The sequence below is a fragment of the Onychomys torridus genome, chromosome 17, assembly GCF_903995425.1.
Source record: "Onychomys torridus chromosome 17, mOncTor1.1, whole genome shotgun sequence".
NCBI lineage: Eukaryota > Metazoa > Chordata > Mammalia > Rodentia > Cricetidae > Onychomys > Onychomys torridus.
In genome coordinates this window covers 9,458,605-9,479,105 of record NC_050459.1, presented here as the reverse complement: position 1 = coordinate 9,479,105, position 20,501 = coordinate 9,458,605, and the positions used below count along the sequence as shown (strand labels likewise).

The 20,501-nt window shown below is 48.8% G+C and overlaps 1 protein-coding gene across 1 annotated transcript; it reads right to left on the bottom strand.

Annotated features, from left to right (window-relative positions):
- Positions 1 to 10,183: 10,183 nt before the first annotated feature.
- Positions 10,184 to 19,604, bottom strand: LOC118569157. The gene is made up of 5 exons (XM_036166883.1): positions 19,464 to 19,604; positions 14,398 to 14,457; positions 13,748 to 13,960; positions 12,622 to 13,636; positions 10,184 to 12,381 (listed from the first exon to the last, which is right to left on the bottom strand). Exons 1-4 carry the CDS (start codon positions 19,602 to 19,604, stop codon positions 12,869 to 12,871), a joined length of 1,182 nt encoding a protein of 393 aa, XP_036022776.1. The 3' UTR covers positions 10,184 to 12,381; positions 12,622 to 12,868.
- Between the last annotated feature and the right edge of the window lie 897 nt (positions 19,605 to 20,501).

The window sequence follows — 20,501 nt, the reverse complement described above, 5'->3', positions numbered from 1 at the left end:
CATATTCTGTAGGTCTTTGAAGTGTTTGAAGATTACCTACCTAATTGAAATATATCTGTGTATACCTAGAAAACTTAACTAATATTAACTAATATGACTATAAGTTTGATTATCATAGATGACTAATTATTAATCTGTATTTCTCAACTATACACTATAATTTCAAATGAGTTGCACAAGCAAAATAAACAAGAGTAGAAATATACATACAGTATAATAAAATTAACTTTACATTTGTACCAATAAACTAAAATCTATAGCAATTTAAAACAAGTTGCTCTTTAAAAGTAGATTCAATAATCTACTCCCTTATCCTATTCTATCTATATCCTATATTTCTATATCACCCACAAGCTGATCCTGAGTCAGGGATAGAGGTGGTATCTGCATCTGGATGAAACAGGGTGGGGGCGGGTTCTGTGATAGTTGACTATGGTGGGGGTAGGGTTCTGTGATAGTTACTATGGTGGGGGCAGGGTTCTATGATAGTTGACTATGGTGGGGGCAGGGTTCTGTGTGAGTTGACTATGGTGGGGGCAGGGTTCTATGATAGTTGACTATGGTGGGGGCAGGGTTCTGTGTGAGTTGACTATGGTGGGGGCAGGGTTCTGTGTGAGTTGACTATGGTGGGGGCGGGGTTCTGTGTGAGTTGACTATGGTGGGGGCAGGGTTCTGTGTGAGTTGACTATGGTGGGGGCGGGGTTCTGTGTGAGTTGACTATGGTGGGGGGCAGGGTTCTATGATAGTTGACTATGGTGGGGGCAGGGTTCTGTGATAGTTGACTATGGTGGGGGCAGGGTTCTGTGATAGTTGACTATGGTGGGGACAGGGTTCTGTGTGAGTTGACTATGGTGGGGGTAGGGTTCTATGATAGTTGACTATGGTGGGGGTGGGGTTCTGTGTGAGTTGACTATGGTGGGGGTGGGGTTCTGTGATAGTTGACTATGGTGGGGGCAGGGTTCTGTGTGAGTTGACTATGGTGGGGGCAGGGTTCTGTGTGAGTTGACTATGGTGGGGGTGGGGTTCTGTGATAGTTGACTATGGTGGGGGCAGGGTTCTGTGTGAGTTGACTATGGTGGGGGCAGGGTTCTGTGTGAGTTGACTATGGTGGGGGCGGGGTTCTGTGATAGTTGACTATGGTGGGGGCAGGGTTCTGTGTGAGTTGACTATGGTGGGGGCAGGGTTCTGTGTGAGTTGACTATGGTGGGGGCGGGGTTCTGTGTGAGTTGACTGTACAGTGGAGGGCAGTGTTCTGTGTTGTTTCTGGGCCTGAGATCAGAGGCCCAGAACTTGTTTCATGGCTGTGGTAAAAGGCAGTGGAGGATCAGAGCTGCTTACCTATGGGCAGCCAGGAAGTAGCAGAAGAACTGACCAGGGGTAGGGACACCCACTCCATGACCTACTTCTTCCAACTGGGTCTGACTTTCTAGGTTTGAACCAACTTCTAATAAATAATGCCATCAGTGAACAATCAAATATGGACTTTTGGATCATTCCAGATCCAAACCAGAACTCTCCCATTCCACCTTACTGTAAAACTCTAATTTCAGGGGCCCCTTCTTTCAACATCTGTTTATTAAGGACAAAAATATCCATGTTGCATTTATTTATTTATTATGGAGACAGGGTCTCATGTAGCTCAGGCTGGCCTCAACCTTATGTAACTGAAGATGACTTTGAAGGATGGACTGACCTGATCCTCCTGCCTTTATCTCCCAGGGGCTGAGGTTACAGGCATGTGCCACCATACCCAGCCTCATTTATTTATTTACTTTTGTACACGTGTACATTCTACCAGTACTATATATTTTAAATCATCTCTACATATGTACTTCAGAGATGTCGCAGGCTGGCTGCAGGCTGCTGTGATAAAGCAAATTGGATGGTCAAGGAATTTTCACACAATGGTTTGGTTTCCCAGTGCATAGAGCATGTGTTTACCCTGCAAGTGTGCAAAAAGAGAAACGGGCATATCTTAATGCAAAATATTTCACAGCTCAGAAGTGCCAGCAATTATCCAAGCTTTTTGGAAGATGACAGACATTCCTGGAGCATGCCGGCCACAGGCCTTCAAGGGGTAGGTAGCACAATAAAATGAGGCGCAGGAAAAAGGGGTCTCCTGTGCTGGTCAGGGGCAAAGGAACTCCCCTCGGTTCTCCAGCACGTTACGGGGTGGGGGTGGGACGCTGTTGTTTCCTGTGTATTTCTCGGTTCAGCATTGGTGGAGCACAAGTGTTCCTCCCAGCCACCTCACACTGTCATCTAAACACCACCAGAGGGTTGGATGACAATGAATGACACACACTTGGGAAGGTGGTAGACCATTTAGTATAAGGGAGAGGGAGAGGGAGTTAAGTCACTGGGGCCACATCCTCACAGGGGGTGTTGGATCCCCACCCCTGCTGGCCTTTCTCTTTTGTTTCTGGTTGCTGGGCCTCTCCACAGGCCTGAGGACCGCGGAGCTGGATGACCACTGGTTGGAACCTCTGAAACCACAAGCCAGAATCTCTTCGTCTAGTTGGCTAGAATTCTCCAGGATTCTGTCAGGGAGAGGAAGTTGGCTGATGCACCATTTGTAAAGCAACATGGAAGGCAGGGAGAGTGGAAAACAGGCTTTGAGCCATGTAGATCCTGAATCTGAATCCAGTGATGACCCAGATTCTTAACCAGCAAGGCAGCTTTTATGAGGTTAAAAACTAAGAACTGGCTGAGGGCACAGGAAGTGATGGCATGTTGGCTGGGATCATGTGACCTCAGCACTGTCTTCAGGTCTGAAAGAAAAGCTTCCCAACTTGCCTCTGGCTCAAACACGATGAACATTCTTTTGAAATGTGATAATTAAAACAACAAGAAAAAATTCAACAGAGGGGCTGGAGAGATGGTTCAGTCAGCAAAATACTTGCCAACCGGTACACGCTTCAGTTCCAGAACATAGGTTAAAAATGGCAGCACGAACCAATCTGGAGGCTCTCAGCCCACCACTCCGGTCAGTAAGACTCAGATTCAGTGAAAGACCCTGTCTCAAAAAATAATGTGGATGGTGATTGAGAAGGACACTCTATGTTGATCCATGACTAACACACACACACACACACACACACACACACACACACACACACACACACACGGACGAAATCAACAAAAATAACACAAGTGAATATTTAAATGCGAATTACACATTCGTGTTTTAGTACCAGTGTTTTTAATTTAAAGCCCATCACAGTGGGAGAAGCACTTTATTTTACCAAGATAATAACCTTAGTAATCAATGTTTTCATTAAAAGCCTGGAAAGCACTTCTGAGCCAGCGTGGCACACTCACGCAGGCCCTACCCTCTCCACCCGCTCATGGAAGTACTTCAGCAAACAGAATCACATTCAATTAGCTAGTGCCATCTTTGAGACTCGCACATGGAGGTCACCCTACCACGCACCCTCACAAATTCCCTCCTGATCTGGCACCCAGGTGTGTGCTCACTGTTCCACACTGCCCTTGTTAGGCCTGGCACCCAGGTGTGTGCTCACTGTTCCACACTGCCCTTGTTAAGCCTGGCACCCAGGTGTGTGCTCCCTGTTCCACACTGCCCTTGTTAAGCCTGACTTCTTCACTTCCTTCCTCCAATGAATGGATCAAGACACACAGCCTCCCTTTACATGTGTGTCTCCATCTGTCTGTCAGCAGCATGAAGTCCACTGTCTTTCCCGATCCCAACCCACCCCTTCCAGAGAGGTTGCCTTTTCCAATCTGCTCTCCAGGCTTGGGCTTTGGCCTTGCCCAAACACAGCCTCTCTTGCTGCCCAGCTACAACCATGCCTAGTTACCCCTCCCTCACAGGCTTCTTATTGCTTCTCTTCCTGCACACCTACCCCTGTAACAACCTCCCTTGCTATCCCACACCTCTGTGCCTTTGCTAATGTCCTTCTCCCACCTGGAATGATGTCCTTTTGCCTGTCCTGCTTGGCTGAGATTCCCGGAGCTGCCATGCTGCCAGAGCAAGGTGACCATGCTTCTCCTTGCCTTCCACAGAAATACTCACTATTACAATTGTCCTGGAGTCCCTTAACCCATATCTCCTCCTGTATTATCAAGATAAAAACAAACACGGGGTTGCTGGGCGGTTGGTGGCGCAAGCCTTTAATCCCAGCACTCGGGAGGCAGAGCCAGGCGGATCTCTGTGAGTTCGAGGCCAGCCTGGGCTACCAAGTGAGTTCCAGGAAAGGTGCAAAGCTACACAGAGAAACCCTGTCTCAAAAAAACAAAAACAAACAAACACGGGGAAGACACAGAGAGCCTTGCAGACCCGGGAACAAAAGGCCTTGTAAACCTCAGCAGAGGTGTGAAAAGCCTGGATAGAGCCCACAGCCCTGTGCTGACTTCTTAGACAAGGTCCTGGTTTCGATGTATTCAGTGAACCAACTGAGAGGTTGCGAGATGGCTTAGGAAGGGGCCATGCCAGTGAAGCCCAGGAGGCCTTGATTCTGGGCTTGACCCTTGGAGCTTTAGGGACCGTCTCCTGAAGATGTGACTTTCTTCACAGCTCCTGTCTCACAGGCTCGTTGCTCCCCACATGTGAGGGACACACGCAGGTGGTTACGCACAGACACCTAGACCCTACAGTGACCCCAGGAGAGACGCCAGTTTACGGCAGGCAGGAAGTAGAGCCCTTCAAACCTAGCTGGGGTGACTTTGAACTGCCCGGGATCCTTTCTCTACCCAAGCAGTCGGGTGTTTGAAGTTTTAAATGTTCTTTATTCCAGACCCCAGCCTCCAACTTCTTTGTTTTCTATTTCTGTCCTGGCAGCTGTTTCTGCAGCATCCACATCCACCGCGGCATCCACATCCACCGCGGCTGTGGTTAGTTGCTTCTGTCGCCTTCTTGCCCTGCCGCAGGGAGCTCAGTGGCCTTCGTCAATGCTGCTTCTCTCATCCCATTGCTTCAGCTCTCACTGCACCATCAAACATTACCTTCCCATCAGAAACACAGTTTGGACCTGAAGGGATCTCCATGGTTCGTGCCACTCACACACACAGCAGCATCCTCCAGGGTCCTAGGCTCCCAGGCCACCTGACTGCATTCATGACATAGTCTCACTGATGTCTGTTGTGTTGATGTCTTGAGAAATGATACCTATGGTCGTGAATGATTCAAATACCTCTGGAACATGGAGCTAGTTAAGTTTGGTTGGTCAGAGAATAGGGACTAGATCCAACCGGGATTACTGGTTTCCCAAAAACGTTACTAAGAAGCCGGCTAGTGAAGAAAGGCCACTGGCCTCTGACTTTTAGCAAGCCCGGTCACCATAGGAAAGCTGGAGAACATTCTTCTGGGCCTATACAAGCTGGCCCAGATTCCAGATCATCCTTGGGAGAGACATTCTGAGAAACCGGCTTCATGCAGATGTCATTGGTGAGGGGGATTCAAGGTCAGGGGCTCTTACATTGGTGTTGGCCTCAGTGTCATGATCAACCTCGTTCAGAATGAGAACAATTATCCAGGTGGTGTATCCTGACTCTGCTGAGGATTCTACCCTTACATGGAATGTGGCTTGGGGTGGGGAAATACACACACACACACACACACACACACACACACACACACACACAGCCTGGTGAACACTCGAAGTATATATAGCTTAGACTCATGGGGCCTTTAGATATGTCTGCTTTCCTATGCAATTTATCTTACTTGCAAAAACATTTATAATTTGCTTACTGCCATATTAAAATCTAGATAAGACCCGTTTACAGGAGGCCCTCGTTCCTTTCTTATCTGCTTTTGAGACATCTTGTAATAAGACTTTCCCCCCTGGCCTGTAGTGCTTTTTCAATTTTTCAATCAATGCAGCTGACACCAGATAATTTCAACACAAGGGACATATAACACTGGCCCCATACGAGCGGTGACCTAATTTAGTGAATCTTGGGCTGTTTATCCACAATATCTTGCCTGTGAATATTTGAAAGTGCATAACCATTATAATCTCCGGGGAGAAAAGGAAAATAGAAGACCCACGAAAGTCTCCCTGGTCTCAGAAGATGGTGAAGTAAACGAGGCTGTGATGCACTCGCTCAACAAACAGGCGCATCAGTTAATTGGAATTTTAGTATGGGGGGTCTGTACACTGCCCCTCTGGTGCCTTCTCCCTTGCTCCGTCGTTCCCTACCCTTGATCAGCACTCTGGTTGCTTTCCATCTCCCATGGTTCTGGGAAAGCGGGGCAGTGAGATGGGCAATGGTTGAAGTCTGGGTGTTTTTCTTGGCAGTTATGTGGGTCAGTGTGAACAAGAGCAACCGTGAGTTGTCACAAACAGAAGCCCCTTGCCCAAGGACACGCCAGCCATCCTGGATGTCCAAGGCACCATGTGGACTGCTAATAGGAGGCTGATGTCTTCAGCAAGACATGCACCCCATTTGAAGGTATTTCCTTTGCAACTACTAAAAATGTACAACGTGGTGTAGCTCAGTGGGTAGAGTGCCTGTCTGGCGGTGTGCACAAATCTCTGAGCTCCATCCCCAAAACTGCCTAAAACATGTTGGAATACTCCTGTAATCTCAGTACTCAGAGGTGGAGGCAGGCGTAACAGGAATCTTAAAGATATTTATTAATAAAACCTGAGGCCAGTTGGGGTGAATGCTGGAAGATCAGAGAGACAGAACAAGCCACAGCTTCCTCACCTCGCCAGTTCCTCAGCTGGTCTTGTTGCCTGAGACTGCAAGCTTTTGCATCCCCATCCAAATCGATCTCAGCTGAACTGTGTTGCTCCAAAGCCTAAAAGCTTAACCAGCCTAATGCTTCTAGTTTCTGGTCCTCACGCCTTATAAATCTTTCTCTTTCTGCCATCACTCCCTGGGATTAAAGGCGTGTGTCTCCATGCTGGCTGTATCCTTGAACACACAGAGATCCGCCTAGCTCTGCCTCCCAAGTGCTGGGATTAAAGGCGTGCACCACCACCGCCCAGCTTCTGCTACGGCTTGCTCTGACCCATTTTCTAGCCACCGTTTCTGGCTCTGTTCTAGTGGCTGTCTATTCTCTGACCTCAGATAAGTTTATTAGGGTGCACAATATTTTGGGGAACACAGTACCACCACAGGCAGGAGGATCAGAACTTCAAGGTCAGCCTCAGCTACACAGTGGATTAGAGCCCAACTTGGGATACTTGAGAACCTGTCTCCAGCAAACAATAACACATAGACAGACAACAGTGTGATTAGAGACTAAGATACTTCTATTCATTTCTTACTAGTTAAACAGAAAATCCCAAGAATAATATTTTGCAAGGAATGCATTCCCCAAAGAAACCATATCAACTCATTTACCCATAAAATGTTGACAGTGTTTGGTATTTTATGATTTTTCTCTTAGTGACACAGAATTCCGCCAGAATCAGAAGAGTAAATGGACATACAAATAATGGACAACGGGATAGATCCTTTTACAGTGACGAATAATTTTAACTTTATTCAAATCATCTCTGAGATATTTCCAGTTATTGGCATAGTAGACTTAACTTCACATTTTCCTGAATTGTTTTATGTTGATTATACAATCCCCCAAATAAATATATTAAATATATTGTACATACTCCAAGCCTTACACATGTAAAATTTTCATGGTGTAATTTAGTAGAATATATTATAGACAAGAAGCTTGGAGCAGTTTTTTTTTCATTTGTTATTACCAAATGACAAAACAAAATTTCTAGTTTTTACGACTTCACTCCCAGACATCTAGTATCTAAAATATTATATAGAACTTTGATATCTTTAGCATTGAAGTTTACTAGGACTATCAAGGTGGCTCAGCATATAAAGGCGCTCGATGCCAAGCCTGATGAATTCAGTTAGATCCCTGGGACCCAGTGTGGGGAGAGGAGAAATGGCCACTGAAAATGGCCCTCTGACCTCCATGTGTACCATGGCATGGACGCCCTCAATAAATGAATAAATGTAAAATAAAAGTTTACAAACATGCTTCCTTGTGGCCTTCTTGGCCCATGTCTGATTTCATACAGTTCTAAACTTCAAGTTCTAAAACTTCAAGTTAGCCAAGAAAAGAATTTCCAGAAGGAACTCAGACCTTTTTCACAGGAGGCAAATTGCTGTTCAGAATTCTTGTTTTATTTGAGTTAGACGTGATTGCTCTCAGAATGCTATACAGACTCCATGTTATCCAGGAGGGTAGCTGGCCACCCCACATACAATCCCTAAGCACCCAAAATTCAGAATATCACACATCGTGGGTTTAAAGATTTGGAGTGAGAAAGCTCGCTGACTATCATGTTGGCTACAGAAATGGCTGTACTTGAGATGTGTTGAATTAAATAAAACACATTATTAAAGTGAGCATCACTGGCCACTGTGCTTGGACAGAATTTGCAGGACAGAATTAAAGCCCGAAGTGTCCACTGCTGACTAGAAGTGGGGAAATAATAGAGGGCTCCCTTCTAACGCGTAGAGTCCATCCAGCATCAGTAGCAAGAATCTTCAAAAGTTACCGCAGGGTTCATGGATTGCTGGCTGAGATCACAATGTAACTAAACTGAATTAAAGCTAAAATAGAAAGAGTGTGATTTAAACGTTAAATACAATATGAGGCTCTCCTCTTGCCTGGTCCTGAAAACAAGGAAGCTTTGATTGTTATAAGAATAACTTTGAAAAGGGCTGGGAGGGGCCCCAGCTGCCCCCTGCTGGGTTTCAGGCCCGGCCTTTTTTTTCTTTTCCATTTCCTATAGGATTCTGGGAAGACCAAAACCTGCTGGCAAAGGACACAGAACCAGTTCAGGGAAATTACCAAAGCCACATTGACTTCCAAGCACAGTGGGCAGTGATGCTCACTTTAATAATGTGTTTTATTTAATTCAACACATCTCAAGTACAGCCATTTCTGTAGCCAACATGATAGTCAGCGAGCTTTCTCACTCCAAATCTTTAAACCCACGATGTGTGATATTCTGAATTTTGGGTGCTTAGGGATTGTATGTGGGGTGGCCAGCTACCCTCCTGGATAACATGGAGTCTGTATAGCATTCTGAGAGCAATCCCGGAATAAATATAGATGGAGAGTGAAATCAGGAAGGACAGGAGACAAGCTGACAGGCCAGTCAAGTTCTGAGACAAAACCAGATCCTAAAAGGACAGAAGGAAAGACCCTTGGACTCACTCACTCTGCCCCGTGTGCCTAGCTCAGGGTTCCTCAAGTTCTGCAGCCTGGAGGTCAGGTACTGAGTTTCGATGAACCATCCAGGGTTCCCCTGGAACACAGCTGTGGAGCTGGGGAATGCCCCCGAGTGGGAGTCAGGCAGTTGTGAATCTAAGGGTTGATGTCTGGCACCTGTGTGTGCTAGTGTGCATGGGCACGTGAGGAAAAGAGCCCCTACGTGTGTGTGGGAAGGGGAGTGAGTCCTGGACAAGCCCAGGGCAGCTCCCCAGAAATGGGGAGTGTCCTTTGGCAGAGACTTGCCTCTGGCTACCAGCCCTACCAACCCTCCTACCCAGGACCTCTGCAGTCCTTCAGTAGACATCCTGAGCATCTACAGGGAGCCAGGTACTGCTACATACTGAGAACCCATCTTGTCCATGAACTTTATATCATGCTGGCTTCCCCATGACAGTGGTGTCCATGGCTGCCCTAGTCTCCCTGGTTTGGGGCAGCCTGGAGTGCCCAGAGACTCCAACCCAAATCACTAAGCCTCGTAGTCTACAGGATTTCTTCTCCACTTATTTTTCCACCGTTTCTCTTGTGTTTACACTACAATATTTTGTTGAACTTTACATGTATCCAAGCCCTCCTCATTCAGGCTATCAAGAATTGGGAAGGCTCCTTGGTAGGGTTGGGTACACAGGGGAGGCCTCACTCAGTACAGGAGGACATGCTCTGCAACCTTCCTATCTTGGGGCTGACCCCCCTAGAAACAGTCTGGTGGTTTTCTGGTGTTTACTGGGAACTTGCTCCACCCAGGCAGAAGGCAGAGTCCTATGAGGAGGGAGGAAACATGTCAACAGAGCAGTATGCCTTAGGCCTGTGACACTAACATTCAGTAGGCTGAGACAGGTGGATTCCACTGTGTTCTAGGCCAGCTTGAATTACAGAGTGAGACCCGGTCTCAAAACAAAACCAAAAAAAAAAGAAAGAAAGAAAGAAAGAAAGAAAGAAAGAAAGAAAGAAAGAAAGAAAGAAAGAAAGGAAGGAAGGAAGGAAGGAAGGAAGGAAGAAAAGAAAAATAAAATGCAACACACTAGAGGTGCCTGGGACCAGTTATTGAAGGGGAGGTGGAAGCCGCCTTACCTGGACCTTTGGGCCTCCCCAGTATCCAAATTCCTCCCCATTAGGCTGTGTGCCTGGAGACTAGAGGGATGTACCCCCAGGTTCTGGCAGAAGGCAACTATAGGCCACCCACAACAGGGTCCCCATGCTCATCTCCCACCCCAGGAACCACCAACCTCTGGCCCAAGAGCATCCTTTCCTGTCCTGGTTTGGGAGGGGCGGAGGCAGGGAGAGAGGGTGGATGGATGTGAATTACATGAGCCCCCAGTCCCCCTCTGAGGGACTCTGAGTTGAGGTGGTTTGAGAATGTTGAGCCAGTCAGCCTGCTTGCTTCTCTAGAAAGTGCAGCTTGGAGTTCAAGCGAATGCAGAGGACCTCAGCACCTGTGGCAGGCAGGCACCCTTGCTCCATCTCCTCACCCTGACCCCACTCATCTACACTTGCAAGAGCAGCAAGAGAAAACAGGAAAGCCTCAAATTTGCAGTTGTTCAAGCCAGACACCCCCCCACCCCCCTTCAGAAGCCCAGGGACAGTTTGTAAAGTTTTCAAATCCTCTAGTAAGAAGCAACTGCAGACTTGCTCCTGCCCACACCCTCCTCCTGTCCCCAACAACAGAAGCCGCTTTGGACTTTGAAACTTGTCACAGACAGAAACACTCCAGAGAAGGCTGCTCATGAATTCGGGTCGTATAATTTTCAGAGTCTGATGTCTTGCAAGGATGACATGGCTGTGGCAGCCACGGGTCCAGGGCGGCAAGTCTGAGCAGCTGCTCCCAGCTCTGAAAGGCCCTGGACAATGGGCGCACTGTTCCCAGGGCAGGCCTCCAGCATTTGCATAGACGGTTCTGCCTGGTTGACCAGGGGCTGTCCTGCTCAGCATTGTCCACAGATCACTTCGAGATGGCAGAGGTGACAGGACTCAGGTGAGAGCCACAGTGGGTTGACGTCCAAAGGGCATGAGGAGGAGCTGTCCTGGGAACCTCCGCTTGAGCTAGTTTGCAGGGAGTCACATGTTTGCTTCTGAAGATTTCCTCTGACTGTTAGTGGAGAGGAACATTGACTTTTAAGAGGATCTTGCAGGGCCCAGATGGGGGAGCATCCCAGGGCACCCCACCCCCCTTCGTCTCTAACAATCTAAAAATGTGACGGACCAATGGGTGTTCACTCTTGTTCCATATGGAACTTACTATACTGCCAAAATGGAGGCCCAAGGCAGTCACAGTGTGAAATGGAATTTCCTGTTCTCCTGAAATGACATCTTGAAAAATTCACACCAAGGTGGGGATGGGGGCGGGGCCGGGGTGGTAAAGCTGAGATGTAGAAATACTCCAGAGCAGAGGTTTTACCTCCAAGTGACTGACCAGCCAGACCAGAAGCAGTGCTAGTTTTCACAAACTGGCAATGGGTTTTGACACCTCCAGAGAAGTCGCCCCGTGCAGCACCTCAGGCACCAAAATGATTTTTCCCTTGGAGCTGATGTTTTGACCTCAGCTGAGAAAGTTTTTGTAGGCACATGCTTCCTCCCTGGACCTTTGTTACCACAACTCCAGTAGGTAGGACGAGGGGCTGGAAAACAAGGATTTATTTCCACGCCCACAGTTCCTAAGTAAATATTGCCAGTTCTTGGCTTAGAGGACCAGGACTCTAAAAGAGGAAATTCCAGGGGAGGGGCCTAAGGAGCAGCGGCGGGTGGGGTAGGGGTGAGGTTGGAAGATCAAGATGGGAGGGAGCATACTTCCGTATCTAAATAGGCCATGGTCGGTCTGAAGCTCTCCAGCTTCATTTCTGTCAGGTCAAAAGGCTTTATTCCCACAGGCAGTCTTGTGCCTCACGTAGGCCGGGGTCCCCACAGGTCTGTCTCCTTCTCCACCCCCACATTCTCTCTGCGCCTCCGTGCCTGCTCAGCCCCACCGGGAGTCCAAACAGGTGCTAGCAATGATGCCGGATTCAGATCTGCAGGGAGCTGGCCCGCTGCTGGCACCAGGAGAGCCTGGGGGGTGGGGGGATGATGCTTTCGAGTTCCCACCCGTGTTACACTGCGGATTGCCGCACCTCTCGTCTTGGGAATATAGCGATTAATCCAGCCGCAGGTTTCCAGATAAGTGACTGAGATGGAGACTGTTGGCGAGAAAATAGACAATTATCCGCTGTTAGCTTTACATAAAGATCGCATTAACTCAAATTAGTTATCAGACGAAAGAGCGTCGGCAAGCGCCCGCGCCCTGCCCGCCCGCGCCCTGCATGCGGGCACCTCGGGGTGCAGCCAGGCAAAGCGTGGGGCTGGGCTGAGGCCTCGCGACGTGAGGCTGAGAGTGGGAGGACGCGGGGGGGGGGGGGTACCTAGGCTGCTGTGCTGACCTGGATGCGGGGGGGGGGGCGCTGCCCACGGGGTCGGATTAGCCCGCCCCTGAACTCCAGCGGTCCCACTTCAGTCCGTCCCACGCTCGTCCCTTCTGCAAGCTCTACGCGCCGAGCCAGCCTGTCACCGCGGCCGGTAGTCCTTTCGTCGCTGGCAGGGACGTGATTTAATTATCCTAGACGTGGCTCCTCGTTCTCCACTGCCCTGCTAGGTGCACCGGACCACCTGGTGACCCACCCTTCCCGGTCACTGTCCCTCCCATCGCACTTCGTGGAGCTCGCTCTCCGTGGGATTCGCAGAGAGGAAAAACCAAGAGCTGAGGGCTGGGGGTGGGGTGTGCGGGGGTGTTGACAAGACTTGGGGCGGGGGTGAGGGGGAGCTGAGAGCGGCCCGCGGCAGGAACAGGTCAGTGCGCCCGCCCTCAGCAACCGAAGTTGCCGACTGTCGAGGCACCGCGCATCTTCGCCGCCACCCTGGTTCTCCTGAATCCCCCTTAGCGTGGACACCAGCTTTCAGGAACAAGATAGATTTCACGGACCGCTGTCGGTGAGAACAAACACAGCGCCCAACATCCCGATGGACTGCAGCGCCCAGCGGGGTCCCCACTGCCGTAGGCGCACACTGGCGGTGGTGCTTGCGCCTGGCCGGCCTACCCGGCCCCGGGGTCCCCGGCCCCGCTGAATAGGGCGGATAATGACCCCCGGTTCCCAAGGCAGGCTCTCTGCTGCCTGGTGAGCCTTGGATTTGTGTGGTCCAAGCCTTTCCCAGCTTGTCCCATTCTGTCACCGGGATAAGGGGCTCCCTCGGCTCGTTTGCACCTGCGTCGCTTTTGGCTCCTTCAGGAATGCGCTGAAGCTTGTAATCAGCTTTGTGAAGCCATTGAGTGCACGGCTGAGCGAAACTTCCAAAGCTCGAGGAAAACTGGCCGGCTGAATAGGAGCCAGCATGGGGCTGCTCTCCAAGCCTCCGCGCTGCCAAATTCCAGCAGAGCGCCTCACAATCGCCTTCCCCACACTGAGGAAAGTGAGAAAAGAAAAGCGAAAATACCAGTCACCGGGGTTAGCTGTTTGTTCCCAGATTAATGGCAAGCAGCTCCCTCCTACTCCATCCCTCCACAAAGCTCACCAGTTCAGGAAATATGACAGGGAGGGAAGGGCAGTTATTAATAGCTCCCCAACTGATGTCACTCCCCGGGCGGGGGTCTTCTGGGGCTCTGGAGGGTCCTTCATTCTCAGTTGCTGAGCTGAGCTCCAGCGGCCACGTGTGCCTTAGGCCTGGTAGTTGAAGCGCATCTCGGCTCGAGCAGAGCTGTGGATGAAGCCGCACAGAACTCCCAATCTAGCCTGAAGGCTCCCGAGAGGAAACACCACTAACGAACTGGCCTTACTCCTTCTACACCGGCCCAGCAGGGGCCCGGCCATGCTGGCCCCTCAGCAACAGGTGTCCTGGGCCTCTCCTAGAGGAGCAGGGAGGTAACACTCTAACTTCCAAGACTCTGGGCTGTTCTTGGTGACTCCAGAGACAGAGGTGCCTGCAGGGTGGCAGCCGCTGCAGCTGTTGATCTCTCTGCTTCAGGCATCTGTGCTGTGATTTCCAAGAGTCAACTCCTTCAGACAAGCATCCCCATGTGCCTCACAGGCCGTGGCTCATTCTCCCGCACTTAAGATGAGTGAAAGCTTCCGGCTGGAAAACAAAATCCTTGCCAGCCAGCCCACAAAAGACCAGGCCACTTGCAAAAAAAAGGCAAAGCCATCCTTCTCAAGGTCCTGGCGTACCTGCATTCTGGGAGGTTGCTCATCTAGCCAGGCCTCTTCCTCGTGCATCAAAAGCAGGCTCTAGAACAGTGCACGCAGTGTTCATGTGGAGAAGGCACAGATGCCTGCTTACTGCATGGCGGATGCCTGGTCCGTCTCTGAATGTGGCCCGTGAGGAACCTTCGGAAAGGAAACCTAGAACCCTTTCTCTGGATTGCTCACGAGACCCCCTACTCAGTAAATTCCTGTAGGAATCACCTGGTGAAAAGAAGGCAGAGGCCACATCTGTGACCTACACATAAAAACTTGCATCACAATGGCTGTGGACTTTCTTAGCTAATTAATTCCTTCCACTCTGAACAGGAAGCCAGTCCCTTCCTGGGAGCACAGAGCTGGATGCCCGTGTATGCCTTCCAGCAAAGAGAAGTTCAGTCCTGTGGGGTTCTTGCTGTAATACCTTGCTTCTGTGGGGGCCTCCTGATGTCTGACTGTGGCTCTGTGGCTATAAATAGTCCCCTGGTAGATCGAAAGGCTTAATGGGCCTCTTTAAATACCTAACTTATTATAAAGCCCTGGGGAGAATAACATTAACAGGCAGGGAAGGACAAGAATCACGATCCCCCTGTAGAAGTCCTATTACAGTGTTCTTGGTTGTTCTCACGGTGCAGAGTGGGCAGGATTTTCCTATTTATACACCTGAATGCGCAGTGGGGGATAAAGCACATGAGAGAGTATGAGAGAGAGACAGCCTGTGTGAGCAAGGAGGAAAATGAACTTAAAGAGGTCGAGGGACTGTCCCAGGATTGTCCCAGCATCCTAGCTGCTGTCGGCTCAATGCAAAGGAGCATCAACTGGAGCACTGTTTGGCTTTTAAACAGCTACTGGTGGCCTGGCAAGGAAACTCTCCCTTTCTGACAGACCAGGAGGGGCTCAGTCCCCAAACTTGGCGCCGTGAGAGAACGTGGGACTCAAAGAAAAGTGAAATGAGTACCCAGACGGTGTGTGCTCACTCCCAGACACCGAGCTGCTGGCACATCCCAATGCGTACCACCCACCTTGACATTGGAAGTTTACTTTTTTATGGCGAAGTTTGACACGACGTGTTCGGCAGCCCCTCATCTTCCAACCGCTCTCAGTAACAAGTCAGGAGGATCTGCAGCAATTCAGAAATTAGTGAAATTTTATTCCTGGTGGGGGCACTGGATTAAGAGGCCGGGAGAGTGTGAAGCTAGTCAACGTGTAATTGCATGATAAGGCTCTCACGAGGAATTTATTGGCCAAGTTGCTATTTCTATTCCTTCCTAATCTCGTTTAGCACATGCGTTCTCTGCAATCTGTCTTCATAATCTCCTGTAGCAGAATGGCAGCCAATGGAAGCCCGCGTGTTTGGAGAGTAGAAGAAATATGCAGAAGTGTGATAAACTGATGCTAATTACCCGTATTTAGGACACCGAGTGCAGAAGATCAAGGTTTACAAATAACTAACCAGAGCCAATGATGATGGCTTCCTTGTGTGGAATATATCGGAAGGGACCAGATAAGGGTTTCACGGGCAGCAGGGATTTATTGGTCAAAGGCTGTACCTTCCACTTCCCCACTTTTTATATGGCAGTAAATTATTTCAGCTAAAATTCGCCAGAACATCACTCTTTCATTTGGCGATGTGCCGCGACTTGCTCTTTCTTTGTGTCCATTCAATGCAAATCCTTGTAGTTTAACATCAGCTGATAAGAAACAAATAATTGAAGTCATAGGTAATTCCCTTTAAATCGGGCATATAGGAGGGTCCCAGGAAAAATGAGACGAGGTAAAGAGCAGGGGCTGAAAGGAAGCAGGATCACCTTCAGCCTCAGACCACACACCTATCACCATGAGCTCACCGCGGTGGCTTCTGCATGCCGCATGGCCTGCTTGCCGACAAGGAGAAAAAACCACTTCCACTCCTATCTGGAGTCCTGATCATCTAAGGATGGTGACCATCAAATAATATTTCTCCCCTCACCACCCCAGCATGACTTAGAGTTTGCCACTGGCCCTGTTCCCTTGTAACTCCTGTCTCGGAGAACAGACACAGGAGGGCTCAGGCTGGCAAGCTGGTGCCAGGTGGAGGGTCATGGTGAGTTCTTGGTAGTTAGTTGCCTCCTACAGGCTTTAGAGGATGTTGGGCAGCAACCTACTGCACACATGCAAGTTCATTTTAAAGTCCGGATGTTAACTAAGTGCAGCCAGTGGCTCGCTTCATTCTCTGAGAAATTCTAGGGTTCCTGTCTGTAGCTTTTTGAGTTGGTAGTGGAGACAGCAAAGTGTACTCTGTCAGACTCATGTGGTTTGAAACCAAAGGAGTCATATGCTCCAGTTTGGGCATGTAATTTACACCGACTACATAAAAAAGGTATTAGGAAGGTGGCCGATCTTGTCACACATTCATTCTAGATCACATGGACCACAAATTATATTGAGCTTACCTCCATGGGCACACACCTTTCCTCTGTATTCCAACAAGCCTGGAGTGTGTTTTTATTCTATGTATTGCTGTGAAAGAAAACAAAAATTCCAGAGACTTGCTGCTGAGGCTAAGGGTGCATCTGTCTCTAGAGAGGATAAAAACATTTCATATGTGTATCTTAGAACCCAAGGCAATTGGGATGAGAGGTTTAATTAACTGAATAATGAGTCTATAATGTGTTGCCAAAAAATATCTTTAAAAACATGTCCATTGTTGTGGTGGTATTGTGTTCACCGAAATATTGTGCACCCTAATAAATTTATCTGGAGTCAGAGAACAAACAGCCACTAGATACAGAGCCAAAAATGGTGGCTAGAAAATGGGTCAGAGCAAGCCATAGCAGAAGCTGGGTGGTGGTGGTGCACGCCTTTAATCCCAGCACTTGGGAGGCAGAGCTAGGCGGATCTCTGTGTGTTCAAGGATACAGCCAGCATGGAGACACACGCCTTTAATTTCAGGGAGTGATGGCAGAAAGAAGAAGATATATAAGGTGTGAAGACCAGAAACTAGCAGCATTTGGCTGGTTAAGCAATTTGGCTGGTTAAGCATTCAGGCTTTGGAGCAGCACAGTTCAGCTGAGACCCATTCTGGATGAGGACTCAGAGGCTTCCAGCCTGAAGAAACAAGATCACCTGAGGAACTAGCAAGATGAAGTGGCTGTGGCTTGTTCTGTCTCTCTGATCTTCCAGCATTCACCCTAATACCTGGCCTCAGGTTTGATTTTTTTAATAAGACTCTTTAAGATTCATGCTACACATTGTTCCGTGAAAGTTAACTTGTTATGAATTAACAACTGTGCTAACAATAGGGTGTGGTTAAAAGGCCGTTGTTGCACATACATTCTAAAATTATTCATTTAGCTGGACGTGGTGGCACGTGACTTTAGTCCCAGTACTTGGGAGGCAGAGGCAGGAGGATTTCTGTGAGTTTGAGACCAGTCTGTCCTATTGCATAGAGAAACCTTGACTCTAATAACCAAACAACAACAATAATAAATTATTCATTGAGGAAAACAAATATTTTCCTATCAGCAATAGTCAAGCGGAGGTGGGGGAGTAGGGAAGTACAGGTTTTCTGGAAAACTTGCCAATTACAGAACAAGTTCATTGCTCAAGGCACTGGATAAGTTCACGTTCTAAGAAGCCTTGTGCAGAGTGAAGTGAGTTGCCTGGACCCGAAGTTGGCTTCTGATTTTGGCTTAGATCTCCAGAGCCAATGGGGTGACATGGTCCCTCGATCCATCAGCCTTCCTCTCTCAGTTATAGGAAATTAACTCACAGGTCTGCCTAGCATCCCGCTCCTCCATGTATGTGTTTTATATTCATCTCTTTGACATCTTCATCACTCCATGGGACTGCTAGTTGTCTGTGAAAGTTAGTAACCATTATTTTCAAAATGTTAAGTTCAGAAGACATTAACCAGTCGAACTGTACGAAGTTAATTTAAAAATTATTTTTAAATTAATGGTTTCTTTTTGTGTTCTTGAAGACAGACACAGAGACCAGCTTTGACCTCATCAAGTATCTCTGGGCAGACATAAAAAAGCACAAAGAGAGAAAAGTTACCAGATTATTGTTGTTGTTGTTGTTATTATTATTATTATTATTTATTATGCCCCTGCAAGTGTGCGTGCCTCTAAAGATGTGATCAGGTGTAGGTGGCTGTGAGCATGTGTGTATCCTTGCAGGTGTGTTTGTTCATGCAGGCATAGGCAAGTCTGTATATCTGTGCAGGTGTGTGTGTGTGTGTGTGTGTGTGTGTGTGTGTGTGTGTCCCTGAAGGTGCATATAGGTACGTGCATGTATCCCTATAGGTTTGTTTGTATATGCAGGTATGAGCAGGTGTGGGCAAGGGTGTACATGTGTGTACCTGCAAGTGTGTGCAGGTGTGTCTGTGTGCAGGTATAGACAGTTATCTGTGCAGGTTGGTGTCCCTACAGGTGTGACAGGTCTATGGAAAGGTGTGTGCCTGTGGTCTTGGGTGGGTCTGCACCGGAGCAGCCTGCAGCAGCCGGCACTTAGCATTCCTGCCTGAGTGGAGCCCAGGTGGAGGGGAACCCAAAGAGGGGCAGAGAGGAGAAAAACAGGGGAAGGGTCTGGGCTGATGTCATTCTGGGGACCAACTGCTCCCCCAAATGCTCCTGAATGTTCTTAGTGCTCACCCTGCAGGGTTAGGGTTGGGGTGGGCCCCTAAGCTGTTCCTCATACCTCCTCGTCCACTGTCCACTGACTCTGCACCTTCAGGAGCCCACATTTACTCAGCACAGGGTTCTCTCTCATCAGCTTGGCTTTCAGGAACCCTGCCTCCTGCCTCCGGCTGAACCCTCTTCACACATGCCCAGGAGGCTTTGGGTCTCTCCTCTGGAATCACAGCCTCGCGCCTGCTGACAGCAGATGTTGGAGCATCTGAAATAGACAGGGATCTCTGGTGATTGGCTGGGAACTAGCTAGGCATGACTGCCGATAACGCATAAGTGCTTGGAGAGCTGAAATACACTTTCAGCTCCAATGAGCTCCGAAGAGCTTCCAGCCATGTCTCTTTATTTTTGAAGAAGTAGGAAGGTTCTCAGATCTTAGCTTACGGAGCAACTGGCCCTTGACTCATTCTGCAGCTGCAGGGGCTGAAAGGTCACCACAGGGTCATCTGCGGACACAGGAAGCTCTCCCTGGTTCTGCCACACTTTAAAGGTAGAATGAATACCAGGCTGAGTCTCGCCAATCATTATCTCTGAGTTGATGTGTTAAATGAGCCTGCTGCCTCCGAGGCTGCAAATGACAAGATCTGTACCGTTAGCGTAATTTCTACCTGTTTCCTGTTGGATGCGTCAGACCCTCACGGAAAAGTCCAAATCTGCCTGCCTGGCATACATTTAACACTTCCCTCCTCCAAATTCCAGCATGCTTAACCACGGTTTGCCCAGATGTCGGTCTCCACCTGTGGGGTTTACTTCTTGAGGCCTCTGAGAGGTCCCCAGCCTCAACTCCAGACAACACTTGTGTCTGAGCAGCTAAAGTGGGTGATTGCTGGCATATTTACTGTAATGGATAAAAATCACAGGAAATGACATTTTTATTAGCCATTGACTCTAAACCAACATCTACAATGGATGTTATGGCTACAGATCTATTCAAAGAATTATTCTTCCAACACCAGAACTTCATGTTAGTTCTTAATTCCATGGATTTATCCAGCTTCACTTTAATGTGCTATGAGGCTCAGACCTAGACTTCCCTAGACTTTGGACCTGTTGTTTCGGGGCTTGAGGAAAACATGCTCAGAGACTGAGGAGGTAGGAATGGCCTGGACAAGATCTGAGAGGCAATATGGGCAGAGTCGCTGTGCCTGCTGTCTGGTGCAGACCGGTACAAATCCCTTCTCTGCCATGGACCACAAAGCCAAGCAGCCAAGAAGATAAAACAGCCTCTGAGAGAAAGAAAACACACTCTCCTCCCCACAGATCCATCTCCTCAGAGGGCCTTGCTTCCCTACATGCAGACCCAGGCTGAGCCCCACGGGGTGAGCAGCACAGACTCGGGGGTGGATGGTGGGCGGGGGAGGGAAGTGGGTGGGAGGAAGTTGCTACCAGCCATGCTGTGGCTCATGAGGAAAGGCATTGATG